Source organism: Watersipora subatra, chromosome 4, assembly GCF_963576615.1.
Source record: "Watersipora subatra chromosome 4, tzWatSuba1.1, whole genome shotgun sequence".
Classification (NCBI taxonomy): Eukaryota; Metazoa; Bryozoa; class Gymnolaemata; order Cheilostomatida; family Watersiporidae; genus Watersipora; species Watersipora subatra.
In genome coordinates this window covers 9,133,912-9,150,613 of record NC_088711.1, presented here as the reverse complement: position 1 = coordinate 9,150,613, position 16,702 = coordinate 9,133,912, and the positions used below count along the sequence as shown (strand labels likewise).

The window sequence follows — 16,702 nt, the reverse complement described above, 5'->3', positions numbered from 1 at the left end:
GACAAAGGAATCAGTGTCATTAGTTCTCCACGTACATATTATTTCTATGATAAGTACCTCAGACTCCAAGAACCATACTATATTTTTCCGATGATATTATGCACTAGCTCTTTATTTTTAATGCGATGTTAAGGGTGACGACTGAGACTAATTAATTTCAAGCATTGTGTGATCTCGCGAAAGTTCGATTGACATTTAGTCCTAGGGCGACGCAACCGCAGGTCATAATTTAATCAATGTGATTTCATTACCTTTATCAACGACAGTACATTTATTGAAGCATAATTAATTAACCCAGAACATGTGTTTGTATTGGTCGGGCGTTAGCGCGATCGCGGGCATTGTTGATTATCTAGAATCTTAGTTTATTATTAGCGCTCTCCGGGTTTAACAGCACCGATGGTCACACAAAAAACGCAGCCTCAATGGCAGCGAAAGGGATCGACGACCTAAGGCTAAATGAGAATTATGACGCCACATTTTGAGTACCTGAACCAAGTGTTTTTTTTAGCAGAACGTACTTTTGACACCCCGTTTTTCATAGTTCTATTATTCTTTGTGTATTGAATATAGGCTCATTCGAAAGCCAAGACTCTGATGTATTGAAATATATAATAAAAAAATTATGTAATTTATGTGCTTTAACTAACTTAGTGGAATTTTCCATTGGCAGTATGTCAGACTACTAGCTTAAAAGTTACAGTTGTTTGACAAAGTTTTAAAACCTTTACAGTTGTTTTTATTTTTCTCTTAATTTATTTCAACTACACAAAACACTTCTCTCATGATATGTAGTAGGAAAGTAAGAATGGGAAACGTCGTTATATGTTAAATACAAATCAAATTTCTGTCCAAAGACCTTTTTATTACCCGGGCAACGCCGGGTGGTACAACTAGTATTACAATATTTATTAAAAGTGCTGAATGTTTTAGCCATGCGTTACGAGATCTCATATCTTGACAGCTAGTTCAAAATCACTTCATGCTGCAGTAAATATTGTGTACAGGAATACAACAGCTAAAAATAAAGACAACGAAATTGAAGGCTTATCTTTCAATAAACATTTGTATCCTAGGAAACGCTATTCTGTAACTCTAACCACTCCCAACGTTGTCTAATGACCTTCACAAAGGTTAGTAACTTACCCTACTTATCGTACCTACCTCAATGAGACCGTATAGAAACGCGAGACCACCCAACACGCCGATAGCTATTTTGAAATCTTCATCAAACTTTGCCGAGTTGAGCTCATAATTAACTGCGAATGCGGACTGCAAGCAGACATTGCACATGCGAGCATTCATATGTTTATAGCAATACAATAATTTCACTGATTTCTACACAGTGTCCTTCGATGAATGCCAGCTAGTGTCATCACAGGCTAAAGAGCGATAACAAGTTACATGGAAGCAGCAATCGTATGTCTTTGTGCGATGAACTTTGGTAACATCAAGGCAGTCAGAGTGTCAGCACTGACTACCTATCTTTTTCTATATATATTTATATATAAATATATCCATCTATATATCCATTTATATATATATATCTATATATATATATTATATATAATATATCACTTAATTATCAAATGCTTTCACTCAACCTAAAATTTACTTAGCATTTTCATGAAAAACTGTCTCAAGTAACATGACCTTCTTCAGTTAATGAATGCGCAGTGTTACGAGATATATTTCCTAAGAGACATACCGACTTTTTTATAAACTAATATTATTTGTGTCTAAAATATGAGAGACAGTAGATGTTGAAAATAGCGCAAATGCACCATAAAAAACGCTAACAAGCCTGACAATCAAGAGTAAAAATTACTGCAGACAGCCTAAATTGCATCACAGTGTCAGAAAGTATAAAAACTAAATCTTTGATTTATATTAAAATACATTGTTCATCATAAACTCCACACTTTTTGACGTGTGTTTAGCTCTCTGGAGCACTCACAAACCAGATGGTATACCTGACATAAATAATATGGCTGAGCAACAAAGCCCAGAGTAGTGAGCAAGCTGCAGAATGGCACAGCAAAACAACTTCTGTTCAATAATTTGTAACTATGTAGAACTTATATTAGCAAAAGAAATGACAACAATTAATACAAAGAGATTAAAACCGATGTAATCGGATATACCCGCGGATGATATAGCCGGAAGTTACACAAAACAGAAGCGAAATAGGAGAGAACTCACAGACACAGTGCTGTTCTCATTCAGGTCCTCGACCCTCTCAAATGAGTAGGTAATCTTCAGGTAAGGGGGGTATATAGACCCGTCCCCATTGTCGACGAGTCTCACAAACAGAGACATATCTGATAGATAGGTCAGGATGGAGCCAGCTGCAACATGACAGCCATATCATAAGCGCTGCTGCTATGTCTCATGCTGCTGCTATGTCTCATGCTGCTGTCTGCTGCTCTCCACTGCGTGTACTACTCACTTTTTATTAGTTTAAAATACTATCTTCATTATAAGTAATTCAAACTCGAGTTAGCTAGAAGAATATATTTCAAAATCACATAAAAACTATTAATGCAAGTTGAGTTTCCAAAGTCATTAACAAGATAAAATTTCATGATATTCTGAAAGTAGTTTGAAAAATACAAAAGGAATAGACACAACTTTAGTGATGCGAGTATGAACCTAGTGGTACGTGTATGAACCTAGTGATACGAGTATGAACCTAGTGATACGAGTATGAACCTAGTGGTACGAGTATGAACCTAGTGGTACGAGTATGAACCTAGTGGTACGAGTATGAACCTAGTGGTACGAGTATGAACCTAACATTTTGGATGCAACTTGCTTTTCTCATTAATAACAACCTCTTTTTCTTTAATTGACATAAAAAGTATAATTTATAAGTGAACATAGTTTTAGCAGTATTTTACGATTGTTGAAACCAGTTGCGAGCATTGCTGCTACCTGTACCACCAACACCACACACATTCCTGTCAGATGTACCACTTCTACCCGGTACATACTTGTCAGATGTACCACTTCTACCCGTTACATTCCTGTCAGATGTGCCACTTCTACCCGTTACATTCCTGTCAGATGTACCACTTCTGCCCGTTACATTCCTGTCAGGTGTACCACTTCTACCGTTACATTCCTGTCAGATGTACCACTTCTGCCCGTTACATTCCTATCAGGTGTACCACTTCTACCGTTACATTCCTGTCAGATGTACCACTTCTGCCCGTTACATTCCTGTCAGATGTACCACTTCTGCCCGTTACATTCCTGTCAGATGTACCACTTCTACCCATTACATTCCTGTCAGGTGTACCACTTCTACCCATTACATTCCTGTCAGATGTACCACTTCTACTCGTTACATTCCTGTCAGATGTACCACTTCTACCCGTTACATCCCTGTCAGGTGTACCACTTCTACCCGTTACATTCCTGTCAGATGTACCACTTCTACCCGTTACATTCCTGTCAGATGTACCACTTCTACCCGTTACATTCCTGTCAGATGTACCACTTCTACTGTTACATTCCTGTCAGGTGTACCACTTCTACCCATTACATTCCTGTCGGATGTACCACTTCTACCCGTTACATTCCTGTCAGATGTACCACTTCTGCCCGTTACATTCCTGTCAGATGTACCACTTCTGCCCGTTACATTCCTGTCAGATGTACCACTTCTACCCGTTACATTCCTGTCAGGTGTACCACTTCTACCCGTTACATTCCTGTCGGATGTACCACTTCTACCCGTTACATTCCTGTCAGATGTACCACTTCTGCCCGTTACATTCCTGTCAGATGTACCACTTCTGCCCGTTACATTCCTGTCAGAGGTACCACTTCTACCCGTTACATTCCTGTCAGATGTACCACTTCTACCCGTTACATTCCTGTCAGGTGTACCACTTCTACCCGTTACATTCCTGTCAGATGTACCACTTCTACCCGTTACATTCCTGTCAGGTGTACCACTTCTACCCGTTACATTCCTGTCAGATGTACCACTTCTACCCGTTACATTCCTGTCAGATTACCACTTCTACCCGTTACATTCCTGTCAGGTGTACCACTTCTACCCGTTACATTCCTGTCAGATGTACCACTTCTACCCGTTATATTCCTGTCAGGTGTATCACTTCTACCGTTACATTCCTGTCAGATGTGCCACTTCTACCCGTTACATTCCTGTCAGGTGTACCACTTCTACTCGTTACATTCCTGTCAGGTGTACCACTTCTGCCCGGTACATTCCTGTCAGGTGTACCGCTTCTACACGTTACATTCCTGTCAGATGTACCATTTCTACCCGGTACATACCTGTCAGATGTACCCCTTCTACCCATTACATTCCTGTCAGATGTGCCACTTCTACCCGTTACATTCCTGTCAGATGTACCACTTCTGCCCGTTACATTCTTGTCAGATGTACCACTTCTGCCCATTACATTCCTGTCAGGTGTACCACTTCTACCCATTACATTCCTGTCAGATGTACCACTTCTACTCGTTACATTCCTGTCAGATGTACCACTTCTACCCGTTACATTCCTGTCAGGTGTACCACTTCTACTCGTTACATTCCTGTCAGATGTACCACTTCTACCCGTTACATTCCTGTCAGATGTACCACTTCTACCCGTTACATTCCTGTCAGATGTACCACTTCTACCCGTTACATTCCTGTCAGATGTACCACTTCTACCCGTTACATTCCTGTCAGATGTACCACTTCTACCCGTTACATTCCTGTCAGGTGTACCACTTCTACCCGTTACATTCCTGTCAGTTGTACCACTTCCACCCGTTACATTACTGTCAGATGTACTGACTCCACACACATTCCTGCTACCTTTACAAATTAAACTGATACTACACAGAAGGCATCGTCTAACTACCATCTACTCACCCAATAGCACATTCTCCACCAAAAAGAACCGGCGAGTAAACTGCCAGGATGCTTGATTATCTCCTTTGTTGACTGATGCATCATTTAGATCTTGATAGTTGGTTATAAGTACAGGAATGGGGTAAAGATTTCCCTCATAGAGTAAATATGGGTCAAAAAACAAAGTCTCCAGCTTAAGTAGGTCATCAGTGTAAAGGGTGCACTAGCAACAAACAACATGTTTCTTAGAAAAGTATTTTCACAAGAAACTTATAAACTTCCAAAATAGTTGAACGTATGATCGAGCATCTGCTAAATACTTCTATGTGCATCTCAAACTGTAATAGCCTAAGTATCAGTTCAGACTTCAGCAGTAGGCATAATTTTAACTACAGGATGTCCTCGGTTTACAACGGTCATGATTTTTACTGTTTCAAGGTTGCGAATGTGCGCCATACAAATACAAAATTGTTTCATCGCGCACCTTTTGCATCTGGAGCGATGTAAACAATTGTGAACTAGTTTAAAGCGCAGCGGATGAATATGCTTTGTTGTGTTGCTATGTTTCAGTCGCATCACTCGGTTTCAGTGACACGCCATATTGGTTGTGTACAACATCTTATTAAAACTTATTTTAATTCATTTGGTAAGGAATTGTTTCCTCTTTGTCAAATAAAGTACTTTTTTATATTATTTATTATATTTTATTATAGCACAACAGTTTACAGTAATTATAAAAAATTTATGTTCTGACGAGCACTGAAATTCGGGTGACACTGTGTCTTAAGGCCGGAGTTGTAAGTCGAGAACTCCCTGTAGTGCCAGAAATTCTCTATACCGGTATATAGAGTTGTACATATGTAACTACACGTATTTCCACAATAGATAAATGTTCTCTCCTACAAAAGATGTCATCAACAGCAATCATTCCTAACAGCAAGTAAACGGTCAATCAGGTCTTTACACTTATAAGAATGATTGTTTTTTGCTTACAAGTAGAAATTTCAAAACTAGCAACTGTTGGGAATGAAAAAGTAGCATTTCCAATACGTACTACCAACTCATCAGTTGTCTTACCGACTGTTCATATGCGGTGCCGAATGACCAGGCAGCGTTCAACTTTTCATATGTGTTGGGACAGAGCTGAATGCGGCCATTCCTGACGTTTTGTATGCCCAGATAAGTACCATTTATGGTGTAAATCGCAACCTGCAGTGTAGTAGATAAGTGAGGTCAAATGCATTTCTTACTAGCAATGAAATTTATACATGTTAACGTTCCATCACATTTCACCATATGCCACAGCCTTTTCTAATTTACCCTAGCAAGACTTCATCTTTCACTTGTACCTAATGAGAGTTCTACCCCATCGCTTATTAACATATACACGTGGTCTCTGTTTTGTAAAAATAGTTGATGAGCGATGTTATAATAACAAAGGGCATTATTCGCAAGAAAATTAATTTTTGTGCATTACTCACATACAGCCTGGTGGCACTATGGCTATGATCGTGTACTCACATACCCTAAAGGTACTGTGTTTATATCTAGATATAACCAGACAGTATTACCATTCTCTACTTACATACAACTTAATGGTGTTGTCTGGAGAGTCCTTGTCGAGGCTGAACTTTGTTGAAATGCTTGTGACATCAAGGACCGTTTCCGAATTTGCATAGAACAACCATGGCAAGCCGTCAGGCCTTTTTGACAAACAAACACCATTAAAAGATTCATAACAAAATTAAAAACTATATATGTTGGATTTTACAGATACAATAACAAGTCAAAAACGGTTACCATTAATGACTGTAGCACTTATAAAATCTTTTTAAAATGAAAATTGAACTGCTGACAGGTTTAAAGACATTAGTGATTCTGCAATAGTTTATTTGAGGCAGCGAAATTGATCACGCTGTTGAGCAAGAGAACTGAAGCAAAACTGAAAACAGAACAACTGAAAACAACAGTTCTCATCTCATATACAGCCATTTTAGTTAATTAAAAGATATGACTACATAGCACATGATTGGATCCATGTAAGCTTTTCACAGAATATTCTTAAAAGATACTAAAAAACTACTACGAATAAACTAGGCTTTGATGCTCATTTTTATTATTGGGGACAAATATCGCAAGCCAAAAGCGTAAACATAACAAACAAGCAACCAACAGTTAACGTATATTTTTGACCAACGAGTAGGCGGAACAATGAACTATTATAAACTAAGAAAACAGGATAAGCTAAAGCCAGCGCTATACCAATCAATATTCGGGGGCTCTTGCATGTCAGCCAATGTACTACCAGAGTGGGCCAAAAAGCAAGCATCATACAAATCGCACGGCCCCTGGGAACCGCCAAAGTAGGACCAGCGCCGGTAATACATGTTCCCAACACACATATTGGCCAGCTGGACTGTAGCAGCGACATCCCGGTATCTCTTCAATATCATAGAGACAGTTGAAATAAAGCCAACTTTGAATGTGTTCACAGGGAACTAAACTAGGACTGAATGCTCAAACATCAAGGTCTGGAGAACTTGAAAAGTGAAACAGCTTTTAGAAAATTTGGCGTTGTCCTTTCAAGCTTAATTGTGCACATAGAACGGTTATACCTGCCAAAAGAATATTTTTCAATATATCGCCCTAAGAGCATGAGACTATGCCTGTATGAGCTAGAAGCAGAAGATATTTCCTCTTATATGGACTTCCATGGAAACTAAAAACCTTTCAATTCATGCATCATTACTATTTGCAGAGCCAGTAGCTGTTGGCTTTTTACTATAACTTGTTTTCTCTTATTTTCAATATAAATGATGTAAATCACATTTGAGCCAATATTGGATGCAAAAAGCAATTAAGAAATAAACTAACGACTATAAATAATATGACGCGTGCATAATTGACCGAGCAATTGTCTTCTCATGACATCGATGCTTGCGCTTTCAGTACGACCAAGTTTGACTCACCAATTTACGAGGTTAAGACTAGCCTGCCTGGTAACAGGGTCCTCCCGATACAGCCGGCATGACCAACTGTTTTCATTGAGACTGTTTGCAGTGCACAGGTTTGCAAGCAGTTGGCAGCTTGTCTGATTCGACATATACTATAAACAGGGTGTCACTAGCATATCACCAACTAGCGAAGATTACTACTCATCTCTACAGAGTGTATCTGTAGCTTTGGCTAGAAAGCTTTTCATATACAAAACTGCAGCAAAGAATATTTTACCTATAATATATTATTACCTAATTCTAGAAATATACCAGCACATCTTTTGGGAACTTTTATCAGACTTGAATGCGAAGCATAGATGTTACGAATCACTCAATAAAACCTTGTTGCTGCATGATTGGAAAAATGCTGCATGATGGCACAACTCCTGTCAGTATTGTAATAAACTGTAAAAACTGTTGCTCATATAACTTTTAGCAGTATTGTCACTATCATCACTATTCGCAGTACCACTAGTGTCTGACCTGCTATTTGAGTGCCAGGACTGTACACTAGTCCTCACACGAATGCAAATACCAGATCAGGTAGAAAGTATCATAAAGAGGAATATAATAGTTATGGCAAGAACAACAATAGCGTGATCACACACAGCTACAAAGACTGATATGGTTGTATGTGTCATTTTACTATTTCAATGTGTAAGTATACGATTAAATCTCAAATTAAAATACTTGTCATCTACTGAGCTACAATATCATACAGGTATATATAATAGAGATTCCCCTATTTGTCATTATCTCACCCAATTTTGGCAAGAGAGAAAACGATACCTTTAAGGTTAACTATGAAACTCTCGTTATCCAAATCAAATCGAGAACTTGCACCAACTTGATGCCTTACATTATAAGGAATTTTTTATGTAGTACAAAGCAAAAACTTTACATAAATTCTTTACGTTATGTGGAATTTACGTTATAGCAAGTATACATTATAGGAGTGTTTACTGTACTTATAAATTTAAATTATAAAACAGAGTTGAAGCCTGTTAACCCATTCAGGTTTAATTCCGGATATTTTGAGGTTATCTTGTCACAATCTTAAATGTTTCAGGAATCTGTAACTTTTGATTGGTTAAGTGATATCTTTCACAACAAAGTTTCAACCAATCAATAGGTACATATCTAGGACTATTGGTTATGTGCCAAACCCTTACCATTAGAGAAAAAATTATTGAGTTTAGAAAAGAAAACAGCAAAAAGGTGTAAAGATAGATTAATGTTATATACTTGTAATGCCATGCGATTATTCGCAGCAATTGTTTTTATGAAAAAAATACTAGCGTGTATATTTATACTCAGTGTTATCTCTATCCAATGTCAAATTTGCCTCTACATGCTGCTGTAGGTCAGTCAACGATCAATATTTACAATAAAATGTCACTTTGTCTCTGATGCTGTACTATCATGTATTATTAATTGTCTGGTGTTAACATTTTTAAAAAGTTTCATACATATGTAAACAAAATGTTCTCTACAACATTTAGATACAGTAAAACTTCATACTAAATTGCGTTTTTTCCTATTTTAGGTTTATCAATGTTTGTGCTCCAATTCTCCCTTATGTGATAAGTAATTCAGACCTGTGTAAACAACTGAATTCTGAACCAGGCTTCAAAGAGCTAAACATTCTATCTTTCTTGTTTGCCCGACAATATGAAACATACTAATTGACCAAAGAGAACTTGATGAAAGATCTCATCAGACGTAAAGTCTGTTCTCAAACATCTCTCTTGCTGTGAATATACCCCATGGTTGTAGTCTCTAGTTGTGTCTTACTATTCTATCAATTAACTGTGTTTGTTATTAATATAATTGCAAGCAGCGGAGTTGTCCCATCAACATAAAACAGACAACTTTCTACCGTGAACGCAACACCATTGCTTACCTTGCATAATGTGTAAGCAGCCTCCAGATGACTGACTAAATATTCTGAATTGATTGAATCTTCACCATTCTATAAAAATATGTGTCAACTTAAAGTATAAGTTTACAAGTAGATAAACTTGCACTGCATACAAGTCAGCATAGTACGAGAATACCCGTCAAAGAAAATCCTATGAATGACCGACCTTGCCAAGTTGTCAATTAATCAATGACTCATCTAGTGTCTCAGAATGTGATGAGCGAATGACGCGCATAAACATACAGATTCTAACTATTGAATACAGGATGCAAAAACTTACTGGCAGTTTGAGAAAATATTCACGATTGCCGATGTTAGGAAGATCAACGATATTGAAACAGTACGCCCCGACTCTGCGTAGTGCCGGAGCAGTGCAGTTGCACGTCCCAGAGTCGGATGTATCAAGTATAGTAGAACATCGTTCACACCTACAGCGTATCAGGGACACTCTTACAATCCTCAAACTAATAGCCAATCAGAATCCAGGGATTCCCAAGGAGGAATCATGTTTTACTGACACAGGCAGCTGTGTGCAACTTGATAACAATTTCGATCTCAAACAGTTTTAGCTAAAACTTTTCTTTGATTATTTCAATAAGCACACATATGTCTATCTTTATCTATCCTTATCTATATCTATCATATGTCTATCTTTATCTATCCTTATCTATATCTATCATATGTCTATCTTTATCTATCCTTATCTATATCTATCATATGTCTATCTTTATCTATCCTTATCTATATCTATCATATGTCTATCTTTATCTATCCTTATCTATATCTATCATATGTCTATCTTTATCTATCCTTATCTATATCTATCATATGTCTATCTTTATCTATCCTTATCTATATCTATCATATGTCTATCTTTATCTATCCTTATCTATATCTATCATATGTCTATCTTTATCTATCCTTATCTATATCTATCATATGTCTATCTTTATCTATCCTTATCTATATCTATCATATGTCTATCTTTATCTATCCTTATCTATATCTATCATATGTCTATCTTTATCTATCCTTATCTATATCTATCATATGTCATATAACATCTTGTATGCCATTAAGAACCTCCGGATATAAACTTTCAGACAACCACAATAGTTTCAGACAACCACATAGAATTTAGCAGAGTTCAAGATTGACCCAGATACTTCTTATTTAAATTCATATTTCAAATTCACTTCTTATTTATTTCCATACATATAATGCTGACATTGTTAAAACTTAAAAGTGTTAAATAAGCCTTTATTAAAATTATTAAATATTATTTATATTTAAATGTTACTTAAATAGGAGTTTCTTAGTGCAATATCATAAATATAATAATATAATAATAACAATATATCAAAGGCTGTTTAGAAACAGAAGAGATCACTTGTTTCTTTTAACGCAAATAATGATTAACAATTAACAGACTTACAACCCTAGAAGTCAATGCAAAAACTCTCAACTATCTTTCGTGTCAGCAATGGACTGAACCCAGCACACCGCGTTGACAAATTGTTTTTGATTAAAAAGTGTATAAGACAAAACCTTCAACAGCCAGGTGAAAAGATCTCACACGCATCAGTCTAAACAGACCAACACAGTATTACAACACACTGATTTACTAAATAAATCTGGTAAATCTTGTTTAGCCTTAAAATCTGAAAAGAACATAATCTATCCTGAGAGCCTTTCATGACTATAAGAGAATTGAAACAAAATGCTTACTCGTTGGTAATAGAATTGGCAAGATAACTGTCGGAACACGTCACGCACTGAGCAACTTGCAGATAGGCTCCATTTGTATTTTTCTCAACTGGTAATCATGAAAAGAAGACAATGAGACACGTCAAGTTGTGCAGTAAACATCATGACAAACTGAAAACAGATAAATGCTTCCCGTCTTGAGTGTAGACTATTTTAGCTTCACACATATTTTCTACCTTCAATAATCAATGCTAGTTAATCTGATATTATTGACAGATGAAATTATGCATGTAAATACTATCATCAGATTATGAGCTGACAAAGAGTGAGCATGCTGCTGTTTGCATCATCTGTATAAACAATTAGTAGTACGATTAATATACATTTAAATATACGTATATTATTTAGTCTGAATATGGCATGTCCATAAATAATAATTTGACATTTAGTGTTATTTGATGCCAACTACACATGCACATTTACTCCCATTATAAAGCTCTTTGAATTAATTGATGCAGAATTTTCTTGGCTTTAAGATAAGATAAAATTTACTGCTTTCAAAATAGTAGCTCCAGAGCTATGAAGTGCAACTTGCGTAAATGATGGGACATTTTGTGATGTTCGATCATTTACGCATGCTGCACTTCATAGCTCCGGAACTATATTATTATTATGTTTGTTTATATATTATTGAATGTATTACTATATATTATAGATTAATGTACATAATATATACTATTATGTAATAAACTATACTATTATATATAATATATTATCTACTATATAAATTATCATACATAATATATATTATTATATATATTATTATACATAATACATATTATATTTACATATTCTTATACATATTACATATATTATTACCTCAGCATCATAATTAACCTCAATACCAGCTTTAATGATCTAATAAAGTAATATACATTTAATGCCAATAACTATATATTTAATATACTGGTATATTAAATAAATGTTGAACTATAAATAACTAAATTACAGTTTTAAATTATTTAATTATACTTAAATAGACTATAAATTAAAAACTATATTTAATATATAGTTTTAATGCCAATAAAGTAATATATATATCTACTTATTTCTTTCCTGTTTCCATATGAACAAACAGAATTCTCTTGAAATAGGACTCAATAGCACACAAAACACATAGTAACCTTCTCTACACAGATATTTATTTAAATAGAAGAAACCTTAATTGGTATACATAACTTACTTAAAGATATTATTACAAGTGCAGCTTTTTGTATAAAGCCGAGGCTAAGATAATTCTACACTCACATTACTCATCTAGTACATTCAGTTGAATTATCTCGGTGAAAGTTTGTAGATAATGGACAAAACTGATAAACAAGAAACTAGACAGAGGTCTCTATAATAGGATTACAAGTCTGTTGCTTGGCTCACCACAAAACAATAAACAACTGCCTCTAGAATGGCATTTTACTCAAAGGTTAACAGTCGCAGAGAAAATGAGCTTTTTCTTTTCAAGTGTTGATCATGTTGATAGCAGTTATTGTCCATTTCAATTATAGTACTGTTAACCTTTTGGTGAAAATAAGTTAAAAGAAAGTAGAAGGAAAGGAAGGGTAAGTGCAAAGTAGGAAACCTTGCTGCCAGCTGAGTCAGCGACATACCATTAATAGTGTAGTTAGAATTGAGACAAACAGAACATAATCCGTCAGCTGATATGCCTGTCCCTGCTCTATCACCGGTGCTACAGGTTAAGCATTCTTTGCCGTCGGAAGAAACTGCCTGGACAACGTAACAGTAGAAAAGTGCAAAACAGAAACAAACAAATTGAGAGAATGATAGAAAGGAGACAGTCGAACAAACACAACACAGGATCAAACAAAATAGGTGAGCAAGCAAGAAAACTTAGTGGCACTATGAACTCAGTCAGCCTATCGCAAAAGTAAGGGTTGTGCTGCGGTCAGAAGTTGAAGTATTGATGTCTTCCAGTAATACACATACAAAACAATTTTCAGATTTAACTAGTAAGCGGAGTGAATAGGAAATATGTGGTTGGAAAACTGTATGCTCATCTGCCACCTGGAAACCTATTAAGAGAGAAACACGAAACAGATAGAAGCCGTGCGCTGACAGAGATTTCGTACCATATACTTGTCTAGCATCGCACGTTTGAAGGTTTGTATTTTGAGGACTTCCCAAACATTCATACCCATCTGATGATACAATCTGAAATATGAATTCAAAGGCTCACCTTGTTGCTCTAAGACAACACTAATTATGGGAATTGTGTCTAGGTAGTTGTGAAAGGATACCTAGATGATGACTGATTGACAGATTAATGGATTTTAATTTTATAGCAATAGCTGGTGTAATATGACAGCTCTTTGTTTCATGATTTTATGATGAATCTAAAATTACCATCCTTGTTATATGCAAAAACAAATTAAAAGGTACAATTTAAAAAAAGGATAAATAGGAAGTTGAGATACATGGAAAAGACAGAATTTCATAAGGCAGCTTGGAGTTGCCCGCTTTCATAATAAGTTGAAGCATTTGTGAAAATTGCCACTAAGCCAATATATGATTTGAACATTTGTAAATTACAATTTTTTGCTTTGTAAGGGGCTAAAAGAATTTAGAGCAAAACAGCTAAAAGCACATCGAGCTATTTTTAAAATAATCATAAGCTAGCGCGCATGAGAGAAATGGCTGTTCATACAAGAGCAGTATGAAGTGGAAAGGTGTAATCAATAAATAACCAACACGATCTATTGCTCACTTTATTAAACAAATTGCTTACACCCAGCAGACGGAAGGGTGCAGTCGGTATACCTCAGAAATTACTGTCTATTATTGTTATAGCTAATTTAGGAAGATAATCACCCTCATAGAATCATCGTCTAGCATAAATCTCCCTTCCCTTTAGCCAAATAACAAAAAACTCTGACGAAAAACAAAAATGTACCATAGCTTAAAGCCAAGCAAGTTTTAATATAATCGAATATTCTTAGTCATTCCAAAAACATAAACATGCAAAGTTATTTTAAGATGATCAGTTCAAATTTAAATCCGTAGAACTTAAAAAGGGATTCACCAACTTTTATTTGTCCTTATTCTTCTTTCTTATTGAAAACTATTTTCAACACAGCAGCGAACTCAGACAAAACTTAATTCTCTAGAATCCTAACATGCAGTTATTGCAACACAGAGTGTCACCCATACCTCTCCTGGGTCGCAGGCCCTGCAGTCAGCTGAGTCTCCACCAAAATCACTTACAGTCTTGAAACCATCTTTGCACACGCAATTAAAACCTGTAACAGTGTCATATCATAGACTGCGCAACCGATAGATAAAACAATCGGGTCAGTAGAAATGCGTCAATACTTCTGCACACTTTAAACCTTATGGTTTACAACAGATTATCAATCTAGTGTAGATAATATCATTGCTTCGTTGTCTGGAACACCATTAGCCATACTATAGAGACTGGCAGATATTTAGAAGATCACAACTAGTTAAAAAAGTCACAGTTAGAAGTACCTAGGATTTACCTAGCCACCATTACATGCCACACAAAGCTACTGTACAGAAAGTTAACAAAAAATCATTTTAAAACACAGATAACTAAAAATGAATAATTTTATTGAGTAATTACAGCACAGAATTTATATTACGTGGAGTTGTTCTATCCTTCTGTAAGACTAACTAGCAGTACCAATTTTCTGCATCCAGCTTATTCTGTCTGAGTTATGCTTGTTCAATTATGTAACCTAGAGCCATTCAATTCCATTCATTTCGTAAAAAAACAACCTTATCCGGATCAAAACTAAAATACCGAATGCTAGCATTTGGATTAAACTAAATTGTAGTAACTTTCAAGCTCAACTTTCTAATTTTACCAGAACCATGACTACCGTTTAAGCCATTACTACAACTGATGACCACTGAGATAATAGGGTAACTGATCCTGACTGGCATAGTCTAACTTTTTATAAAACAGACTGCAGTTTGGTTGCATCGCAAGACTACTGATATTAAAAATGTAACATGAGCACAAAATTATTCAATTGCTCTGCAATAGTGAATTCTGAAAATTATCATATTTAAACTTGTTTTAAAAACTGTTGAAGCTATTCAAAACAGCAATCAATCTGCCATAAGGAAAGAATGTTTATTAACATGTACAACAACACTGATCGTCGCTTATTGATGTATGTATCGAGCACAGGTACTGCACACATTGCGAAAGGCAATGCACGTAGTATTAAGGTATGAACACTTGCAACATTTTTTATTTCATAGGTCACTCCTACAGTTGTGTCCAGTCATAGTCATGCACAATAGTGCACCATCAGTAAATAGCCTATAGGCCTACTAATAATCTCTCACACAAAACGTATGTTAGTCAAAATATAGACACCTTAGGACAGAAAGAAACCTGAGAAAATCTAAAAATTTGCCTAGTGTGTTATTTTGGTATTAAAAAAACTCTGTACAACGGCAATATTTAAAGCTAATAGATAACATCTACCCTTTGGTATGGTTTTTAAAAAAGTGGTGAGGAAGTTGTAAGTCTGAGAAGTCAGAGAGGATTTTTTTTGGTGCAGTACGTATTCAAATGCTATTAGTTTCAAACTTCTGGTTTACTCAACAAGCAAAATGGTCTATAAACCAAAAAAAATTTCACTGGACGACATCTAGATTTGAGTAGACCTACGTGTGAACTAGTCTGTGACCGTTGTGCATTGAAACTACCGATCTGTTCATGAGATAATATAACATAGTTTTACAAATTAATTTATTGTTATGTTTGTCAACGCTCAATCTTTTTGCCAATGTTCGCAACCTCAAGCAAGTGTTATACTATTAGTGCCCTCACCTGTTCTGTCAACCGTTGTGCTTTGCTGGTCTGTACAAGGTCTACAACGCATTGTTAAAATATCAAAATACTGAACAGCAAGTGTGCCTTGCTGTAAACTACATTTTTCAGGTAACTTAATTGTTAGAGAATTTTGAGAAGAAACGTAGCTCGTCGCTAGCATAAGCAATAAAATAGGTTCCATTAACTTCCATTTGCAATGCCCCGCCATGTTGATTACTAATCTCCAAACCAAGCAACAAAAATTATTTTAGCGGTATGCTGGAGCGCTTTGTATTTATTATAGATTGTTTGTATATAGTCCGATAATAAGTAGCTTCTGC

At 35.8% G+C, this 16,702-nt stretch overlaps 1 protein-coding gene across 1 annotated transcript in view; it reads right to left on the bottom strand.

Moving 5' to 3' along the window:
• LOC137393888 (meckelin-like) overlaps nucleotides 1-16,452 on the bottom strand; it is a 29,209-nt gene extending 12,757 nt beyond the window's left edge. The window contains exons 1-12 of the mRNA XM_068080601.1: nucleotides 16,380-16,452; nucleotides 14,723-14,811; nucleotides 13,165-13,282; nucleotides 11,522-11,609; nucleotides 10,074-10,221; nucleotides 9,776-9,844; nucleotides 7,846-7,982; nucleotides 6,462-6,579; nucleotides 5,954-6,085; nucleotides 4,898-5,099; nucleotides 2,203-2,348; nucleotides 1,165-1,272 (exon numbers count right to left, since the gene is read on the bottom strand). Coding sequence (XP_067936702.1) covers nucleotides 1,165-1,272; nucleotides 2,203-2,348; nucleotides 4,898-5,099; nucleotides 5,954-6,085; nucleotides 6,462-6,579; nucleotides 7,846-7,982; nucleotides 9,776-9,844; nucleotides 10,074-10,221; nucleotides 11,522-11,609; nucleotides 13,165-13,282; nucleotides 14,723-14,811; nucleotides 16,380-16,431 — 1,407 coding nt within the window. The 5' untranslated portion in view covers nucleotides 16,432-16,452. The remainder of the gene's footprint in view (nucleotides 1-1,164; nucleotides 1,273-2,202; nucleotides 2,349-4,897; nucleotides 5,100-5,953; nucleotides 6,086-6,461; nucleotides 6,580-7,845; nucleotides 7,983-9,775; nucleotides 9,845-10,073; nucleotides 10,222-11,521; nucleotides 11,610-13,164; nucleotides 13,283-14,722; nucleotides 14,812-16,379) is intronic.
• Between the last annotated feature and the right edge of the window lie 250 nt (nucleotides 16,453-16,702).